This window comes from Mus caroli, chromosome 14 (assembly GCF_900094665.2).
Source record: "Mus caroli chromosome 14, CAROLI_EIJ_v1.1, whole genome shotgun sequence".
Taxonomy (NCBI): Eukaryota; Metazoa; Chordata; class Mammalia; order Rodentia; family Muridae; genus Mus; species Mus caroli.
This window is the reverse complement of record NC_034583.1, coordinates 6,929,427-6,938,565: the sequence shown is the minus strand read 5'-3', so window position 1 is coordinate 6,938,565 and position 9,139 is coordinate 6,929,427. Positions and strand designations below refer to the sequence as shown.

General features: G+C 39.2%; 1 protein-coding gene across 1 annotated transcript in view; it reads left to right on the top strand.

The window, feature by feature from the left end:
- Positions 1-9,139, top strand: part of LOC110309746 (cadherin-related family member 3-like) — a 99,469-nt gene that overhangs the window by 1,234 nt on the left and 89,096 nt on the right. The window contains exon 2 of the mRNA XM_021182476.1: positions 7,539-7,735. Within this exon, the coding sequence (XP_021038135.1) occupies positions 7,539-7,735 (197 nt within the window). The remainder of the gene's footprint in view (positions 1-7,538; positions 7,736-9,139) is intronic.

The following is a 9,139-nucleotide window of genomic DNA, read 5'->3' as shown; positions in this document are numbered from 1 at the left end:
AAGCCTCATGTGGTTTGCATCAAGTTTGGTCTCTTGTGAGTTCTTGGGGGTCCACTATTATCCCGAGACTTGAGTGAGGGTCTCCCTTCGGATGTCTTTCATTGTGATGGGGCCTCATTCTATAGTTTAGACTGCCCCCTAACCCACAGTCCCTGGCCTCAGCCTCTTGGCTAGGACAATAAACTTTTGCCACTCTTTTGTATCCTCATAGAACTTTCTTAAGATGAATGGAATACTGCGACTGAGCCCAGTGCTCTTGTGGTATGTGTGCATCTACACATAAATTTTAAAAACTATTTTCCACATCAATTTTCATATTTTAAAAATTTGTGTTTCTAAATTTGCATAACAGTGGGACCCACTAGCCGGGCAGTGGTGGTGCAGGCCTTTAATACCAGCACTTGGGAGGCAGAGGCAGGTGGATTTCTGAGTTCAAGACCAGCCTGGTCTACAGAGTGAGTTCCAGGACAGCTAGGGCTACACAGAGAAACCCTGTCTCGAAAAAACCAAAAAACCAAAAACCAAAAACCAAAACCAGTGGGACCCATATCCCTATGTGAATTGAGAGTAGCCACCCTGTCACATAGGAGTCCACTTTCAGTTTCTTACAATCCCCATGAGTTGCTGTCTGACAAGGAACAAAGTTGCTTTTCACAGCAGTTTTACTATGAAACCAAGTTTTTTGGTTTTTTTGGTTTGTTTTTTGTTTTTGTTTTGTTTGTTTTGGGGTTTTTGTTTGTTTGTTTGTTTTTTGTTTTTGAGACAAGGTTTCTCTGTAGAGCCCTGGCTGTCCTGAAACTCACTCTGTAGACCAGACTGGCCTCGAACTCAGAAATCCACCTGCCTCTGCCTCCCAAGTGCTGGGATTAAAGGCGTGCACCACCAGTGCCTGGCAAGTTCTTTGTTTTTGACACCAAATATACTTTTAAAAAGTTAAATCAGTTAATTTTTCAGTGCAATGGGCAGTGAGGCATTATTAGGTACAGAAATAAGCACCTAGCTACATGGCTCAACATGTAGAATTGGACCGTAAAATCTGACCTAATTAAATGGCACACACTTACAAGCTCTCAAATGCATTCAGTGTCACATAAAATCTACATAACTAGCAAGAAAGAATCTCTTTATTTACTCCATTACTCATTCAGTCAAGTATTAACTGGGTACCTACTATGGGTCAGACACTGTTCTTGGAATTGGGCATACAGCAGGGAACAAACAAGTAATTGTCTCTTATTTTTGAAGCTTGTATTTTCGGTGGAAGTAGAGCAGAAAACAAACACTACGTAAAATTGTAAGAGAAAGTGCCCACAATGTGGAAATATCGTTTTTGTGCTGAGGCGATCTCAAGTACAGTGTCTCTTTATCAGAGACATAAAGGGGATAAGTGGGTGGTGATTTGCTGGAAGGATGCATTGCGGGCTTCTGTGGTATGTATGAGGAATAGGAAGGCAAACGTGGTTGGAACAGACTGAGCAGAGTAGCCGAGTCAGGGGCATCAAATATGAGGTCAGACAGATAAAGCAAGGCCTACCCTGTGGTATTTAACATTCTTATTTTATTTATTTATTTTTGTGTGTACAAGTGCTTGCCCACAGTATGCTTGTGGAGGGTAGGGGATAAGCTCTGATGTCAAATCCCAGTTTCTCCCTTGTTACAGGAGGCAGGGTTTCTTTGCTGTTTGCTGCCACCTATGCCAGGCAGGCTGGAGTGCTAGTTCCTAGAATTCTTCTCTTTCAGCCTCTGTTTAGGAATGCTGAGATTATAGACAGGAGCTAACATGGCTGGCTTTAGGTGGATTCTAGAGAACAGAACTCAAGTCTTCATGTTTGTGAAGCAAGTCTCACTGAGTGTCTTCCTAGCCCTACCAGAAAAGGCAAGGACAGCCTCTAGAGGCCTCTAGAGTGTCTGTTATAAAAGCCATCAGTGATTTATCTTTCTCAATGTTTGCATTTTTTTTTCCAGTGTCTTTTGCTTCCCTCTTCCACTTTAAGACTCCTTACAATGGTGTGGAACAGGTAATACAAGACAACTTCCTCCTTCTGCTTAATCCCAACTTCAAGGTTTGTTGTGTTGTAACAGCATATTATGTATGATGGGAGTTAGGATCTAGATATTCCTGCTAGGGCAAAGGGGCCATTCTGTCTGTCACTAGCTCCAGTGTTACAAAATAAGACCCCCTCCATACACTGCCAGCATACACATACCTCCGGAATACACATTTTAATCATAGAAACAAATTTAAAGCAGGCTATTAAATATACAGAGGGAAATCCTTGGTCAAAATCCGGGATGGAACTTTCCAGATAGGAGCTTGAGCAGACAGAGTTAATGTGTCCTAAAGCAGGTACTTGAAAGCCGAAGAGGTACAGACGGGAGGAGGATGAATCATTGATGGCTGCGGAGAGGTCGGAACCGTTAGAATTTGTGTCAGATCTTGTAAGAGTCAGGAGAAGGTCTCTTTGGAGCGCAGGTGTGTTAAGTCTCTAGCACTTCAAAGCCAGGGGACACCATCGAGCAACAAGGTAGAGGTGCCTGCAGATGGAAGTTGTGTCCCTGTGCACTAAACTAATAAAATCCAAAATAGAGTTTGCACACATCTACTTAATGCCTCTTTCCTGAGTGATCCATTTTCCAGTGAGCCTTAGTAACTTGTAGAGGGAATGAAGAACAGATGGGAGATGGAATTCCTAAGTTCCCTAACACCTGGTTTACCTCAGCATCACACAATGGACCAAATAAACTGAAGTGGTAAATCTGTTTAGTTCTAAGCTCATAAGCTTTACCTCTGTAAGTAAGGAATTCTGACTGCTTTTCCTATTTGTTTCCACTTAATCTCTTTCCCTTGCCTTAGGTCTAGCTCAGACTTCAATGACTATATTGAACAGGACTGGGAAACGTGAACATTCCTGTAGGATTCCTGTTTTTAGAGGAAATGCTTTGATGTTTTTTTCAATTTAGCATGATATTGACTAATTGTGTGTTGCCTTCATTGTATTGAGATATGTCCTCTGTATTCCTAGAGTTTCCTGAACTTTTATTATGAATCTTGAATTTTGACAAAGGCCTTATTTGCCTCTAATGAGGTGCTCATATGATTTCTGTCTTTGAACTCATTTATGTGGTGAATTACATGTATTGATTTGCATTTGTTGAAACACCCTGCATCTCTCTTGATGCTTCCTTGAATTTGGTTTGCAAGTATTTTATGGAGATTTTTTTGTCTCTATGTTCTAATTTTATTTTTTGGTTGGGTCTTTATGTGGCTTTAGTATTATGATAACACTGGTTTCACAAAGAGAGTATGGAAGTAATTTTTCTGTTTTTATTTTATGGGTTACTTGAAAAGTAGTGATGCTAGTTTTTTTTCTTTGAGATTCTGGTAGAATTCTGCATTGTATCAATTTGGTCCTGGGAATGTGTGTGTGTGTGTGTGTATATATATATATATATATATATATAATATATATATGTATTTATATATACATATTATATATACATATATATAATATGTATATACATATTATATGTACAACTAATATGTATGTACATATATAGTATGTATATTAGTTATAGTTGGATGATGTTTAACTATTGGCTCTATCTACTTGGATATGTTGGTCTGCTTAAATTATTTACTTCATCTTGATTTCTCAGGGGTAGGTCATATACATCTAGAAACTTATCCATTTCTTTTAGATTGGTAAGTTTAGTATAGATTTAAAATCTATATAAAGTATATCCTTTGTATTTTCTAAATTTTTCCCAGTGACTGTTATAATGTTTCCCTTTTCATTTCTAGTTTTATTAATTTGGGTCTTCTCCTTCTTTTGATTAAATTTGACTAAAGTTTTGTTAATCTTGTTAATATTTTTAAAGAACAAATTTCATTTTCACCTCTATTTCATTAATTTCAGTGCTAATTTTGATTTTCTCTTCCAGTATAAAATTTTTGTTTTTTTTTAAAACAATGCCTTCAGGTGCATCGTTAGGCAATCAATTTGATGTTTGTTTAATTTCTTTTGTGTAGATGCATAATTCAGTAAGCTTTCTCTTAGGATGCCTTCATTGTTTCATTGATTCATATCACAGCTTTCCATATATTTCATTCCATTCTGGTAATTTTTAAAATTTCCTTCTTTTTTCTTCTTGGACTCAATTATCATTCAGTAGCGTGTTGTTTAGTCTGTGCACTTTCTGTCTATTTTATTGTTGATATAGCTTTCTTCATATAGAATACTCTGAATGTTATCTCAAGTTTTCTTTATTTGTTGAGACATACTTTGTGGTTGATTTTGGAAAAAGTTTCATGGGATGTTGAGAAGAACAAGTACTCTTTAATGTCTGAGTAGAATGTTTTATTGATGTCTACTAGGTCCATTTTATTTATGATATCATAAGTACATCTAGGTTTGGGAAAGCTTCTATTATTGAATTGAAAATATCCTCTATGCCTTTTGCTATTGTATTCTTCTCCTACCTCATAACTCAAAATTTAGGCCTTTTCATATGCTCCCAAGCTCTACCATGTGGGTTCATATGCTTAATTAGAAATTCTCATTGATTTTTACTGCATGATTCAATTCTTTTACTTTTTCTTGTAGCCCACTTTCTGTTTCTGACATGAATTGTTTTGTTGGGGAGGCTTTCCAACTAGTTTTTAATTTGACTGACTGAGTTTTTAATTTCCAGCATCATTGTAGTTTGCCCTTTCTTCAGCAATTCTATCTCTCTTTTGAATTTAATTTATATATCTTGGGTTGATTCCCTTATTTAATTCAGCTCTTTGTTGGGGGTTGGTCAGATGCTGCTATGCATTCAAATGCTAAATTCTGTACCCCAAGATCTGGTTGCTCCAAGATGAGCAAATTTCCACGTACATCAGCCTTTGTTGTGCAAACCTTACTCCCCAATTTAAAAACATTGGTTAAATAAAATGGCTACAATTAATTATAGGGGAGAATAGAGAGATGGAGTTTTGAGTTATGCATTATGTGTGTGTGGGTCACAAGCAGGGACAGTTGGAGAAAGAAAAGAGGAGAGAGAAGGAGCACAAAGGAAGAGAAGAATGAGAGAACAGGATGTCTCCATTAGTCATGATGAACCAGCAGCACGGTCCAGAGTAAAACGCCTCCCAAGAATACCAGTGTTGGGGCCAGCCAGCAGCTCACATGTCCGGGTTCGAGCCTGGAAGGCATCTTGGAATCTGGAAGAAAAGAGTGAGCCTAGGTGGGTTGAGAAATAATGGAACCAAGACATGCTAGTCTGCTCAAGGTTCAAATTTTTAATGGCGGAAACGCCATTTATAAAAGGGGGGAAAGTCCATTTCTGCCAATTCATCCTTGGAACCTGGAACCAGTTGCAGGTGATGATGTGCAGGATAGGGTGTAGTCTCCAGAATAGCTCTGGGGGCGGGGGGGGGGGGCTCTCAGCAGGTAGTAGTATCTTGAAGAGGAACAGTGGCAGTGGCAGAACAATAGAGTGATCTAGGGAGGAAGGCTCCACCCTAGATAATCTCCTTGGTGGCAGCAAGGTCAAGTTCTGGCTAGCCAGCTTCAGGCTTATGAGAGGCTACACACCAGACCACTGGAGAAGAAATAACTGGGAAGATTCAGAACGCAAGTATTTGGGAAGCACAATTTAGGAAGTCATCAGTCTAGTGTTAGAAAATTACTAGGGGTAATCCCCACTAATTGGGCAGAGCCTCATGAATAAGTCATTCACTTGAAGCTAGATGGGGATAAGCCTAGTTCTTTTCCTTTGCTGGGATGACCTTTGCATTATTTGCTCATAGTTACCATAATTCTTTGTAAGATCCCCCAGGTAATTTTCAATCAGATTTATTACTATGAAATTAGTAACTTCTGTGGGTGACATACTGTCATGTTTTTGTTTACTTTTGTTTCTGTGGTAGGACTTGTGCATCTGGAATAATGTGTTAGCTGTGTGTTTCTTTTTTTCAAGTCATCTTTCTTCTTGATAAGTACAACATTCAGGATTTTGAGGGTTTGAGGCCTTGTTTTCTTCTGTAGAACTTGTGCTGAAGATTCCAGGTTCTCTTCGTAGTCTTTTGAGAGTCCTCTATTCTCTGCCTGACCAGTATTCAAAGGGCAGCACATTCTTCTGCTGCCTTCTGTTGTGGTTCACTAAGTCTAGCTGCTCTGTGTAGAGTGAGCTCTATTCAACACAAAGGGTGGGGATAGCACACATAGGGAAAATAGGGAAGTTGGGTGTGTAGTCAGGAGGATTGTGGGAGAGATGTGGCTCCTTGGGTGGCCAGGCTTCTTATGAAATGATTGCAGGGTGGGCTGTATCACTCGTATGGGGTGCATGGCTCTGAGTGGTCTTCAGGTGATAGGGGCCAGTACTGAATGCTTGATGGATGAGGTACACAGATCAACAGAGTTCTCTGCTGGCGGCAAGAGCCCATCTGGGTGGGCAGGTGGGTAGTGCCACCTTGTGGTATGGCTCCATGAGGTCTTCAGGGGGTGGACCTGAAATGGTAATGCTAAGAGGGAAGGGCAAAGGGTTTTGTTTTTAGGGTGCCAACATAATCTTGTCAATTTCTAAGAAGTTCTGAGATTCTAGCCAGATTCTGCCTTAGCTAAAGACAAGAGTCAGTTGAAATTAAGGAAAGAAAACAAGGAAATGGGAAAAGAAGGAGTAAAGAAGGCCAGTTCAGTGAGGTGCTTAATGACTCTTTGCTCTGAACACATTGTGATTTTGAGTGATAATTTCTCAATACTGCAGGGTAGATGATATTCATAGAAACCAATGTCACTTGGAAAGCCATTTCTATCAGCCTTTCACACAGTGTCTAACAAAATATATAGTGACTTGTAAGATGAAATCTACAACTGCTGTGACTATGACTAGGAAATATTTATTGAGAATGATGGCCAATGATCTATATAGCTTCTCTCTTAAGTAATGGTGATCAGATGCCCATGAGGTTCAGCCAAAGACATTTCTAATGGAATGATAGCAGTTGCTTTCCAGCTTTAGAAAGCATGGGTAGCTTGCCTAGTGTTTGTAAGGCTAATAAGATGGGAAGACAGGGACCTGAGTCAAAGTGTGAGATTCAAAAATGTCCCCTTGATCAGTTCCCCTCCATCACCTTCAGAGCCACAGCTATCACTTTGTAGATAGGTGCATCTCCCAAATTTGAAATTCTGAGAACTTTTGATATTCCAATATTTTTACTCTGATCCATAAAATAATTTCAACCATTTAAGAACAATGGATATGAATCTGGTAAATTTGGGGTTAAAATTCTAGATCTGCCATTGCATGGCTGTGTCACATAAAGCCACTCCTATACTTTTAACTTTCTTCAGCGCAAAACAGAACTAGCAGTAGTTTTTGCAAGCTCACCTGTAACAAAAGGTCTCAGACCCTCAACAATCATTTTACTATTCAGAATTCCAAGAAAAAAGGTACTAAGCAGGGGTAGTGTGCTTTTCCTCTGGGGATTCACACATGAAAGGTTTTGGGAAGCCTTGTAGGAATGTAAAGTCTAGTTTTGTGTTTTCACTAAGGTGTTCAAGCTGCTCCAAATTTTGTTGTGGAGAATGCGGGACCCCTCCTGGAAAATGCCTCTTACCATACACGGGCTGCCACGGTCACCATGTCTCTCTCACCTCATACTTCTCTGGTTGGAGATCCTGTTATCCTCAATGCCAGCCCCACAGTACATCCTTTTGTGCTGTCCTTCAGATCCTCACATGTGTGGGATGTAAGTATGGAGGCAGATAATATTAGCATAACTCAAGAGATTTAAATGAGACTATCTTCTGTCTTACATTTTATTGCTTGTTTAGTTGTGTGTGTGTGTGTGTTTTGTGTTATGCAGTTTAGGGTGGCCTTGAACTCTTGATGTCTTTTCTTGGCCTTCAAAGTGCAGAGATTATTAGCATGTACTAACATGCCTGGCCCTCTTGCATGCTTTTAATTAATTTAACATTTTACTCTGTGAGACTTTATGGTGTGTCAGACATTTTCAAATTCCTTAAGAATAACAAGGAGCGACAGTTTTACAGGTACTTATTGAGGGTCTCATCAGATGCAAGGTAATGCCTTACTCTCAATGCATTTACTTATATGTGGGGATACCTGTTAATTAAGGAAATACACACAGAATAAAATTGCAAATATGATCTGAGCAAGGAAATACAAGTTCTCAGATAGGTAGGTGGGTGCCAGGAGCCATAATGAGACAAGCAAATAACTAGCAGGTGATCATCCTGAAATGGCCTGCTTCAGATTATTATATAATCTGTGGCAGGTGTGCCCTTATTCAGCAAGACTGTAAGGGATTCATTTTAGAAAAGATTCCTGTTATTAATATGCTTTTCTGCTATTATTAAACATATATAACAATCCCTAAGAATAGCACACTCCTTTGGAGCAGAACTATGAAGAGGTACTGTCTATTAGTAATGCTATATAGACAAATAAATGACTTCTTAAGTCTTAATGATGATCCTATAAGAATTCCTAAAATTATATCTGTGATTATTAAGCTCTTTTATAGTGGGACTGCTATTAGTTCTTTTCTGACAGTCAAAACTGCAATGAGAACTCTGCCAGTCTCCCAAGTGTTACCAGTTAATTGCTCTTAGATAGTAACCAGACGTTTTCCTAATAAGAGCACATTCCAAGAGGTTGTAAAACAATTAACCAAAAGTCATAAAAAGGGAAATAACAATTTATTATAGGTGCTAAGACAGAAGATAAAATATCAACTGGGTTTATCTATACAAAACTTCACTAATAACTTAGTTATGGTTTTAAACCTTCAGTGAACCTGTGGAGCTGAGACAGGTGAGGGATGTTTAGCCAGATAATTACTCCCAATGGATATGCATGCAAACATTCTCTGTTGTAAACTTCTACTTCAATTTATGATTTGAGTTTTTTGTGTGAACTTTTGATGAACTTTGTAACATGTGATCATGTTTTCTGAAAGATGTGTAAGCACTGAGGACAAAGAGAGGAGCCGGGAGTGGTGGCGCATGCCTTTAATCCCATCACTCGGGAGGCAGAGGCAGGCGGATTTCTGAGTTCCAGGCCAGCCTGGTCTACAAAGTGAGTTCCAGGACAGCCAGGGCTACACAGAGAAACCCTGTCTTGAAAAACC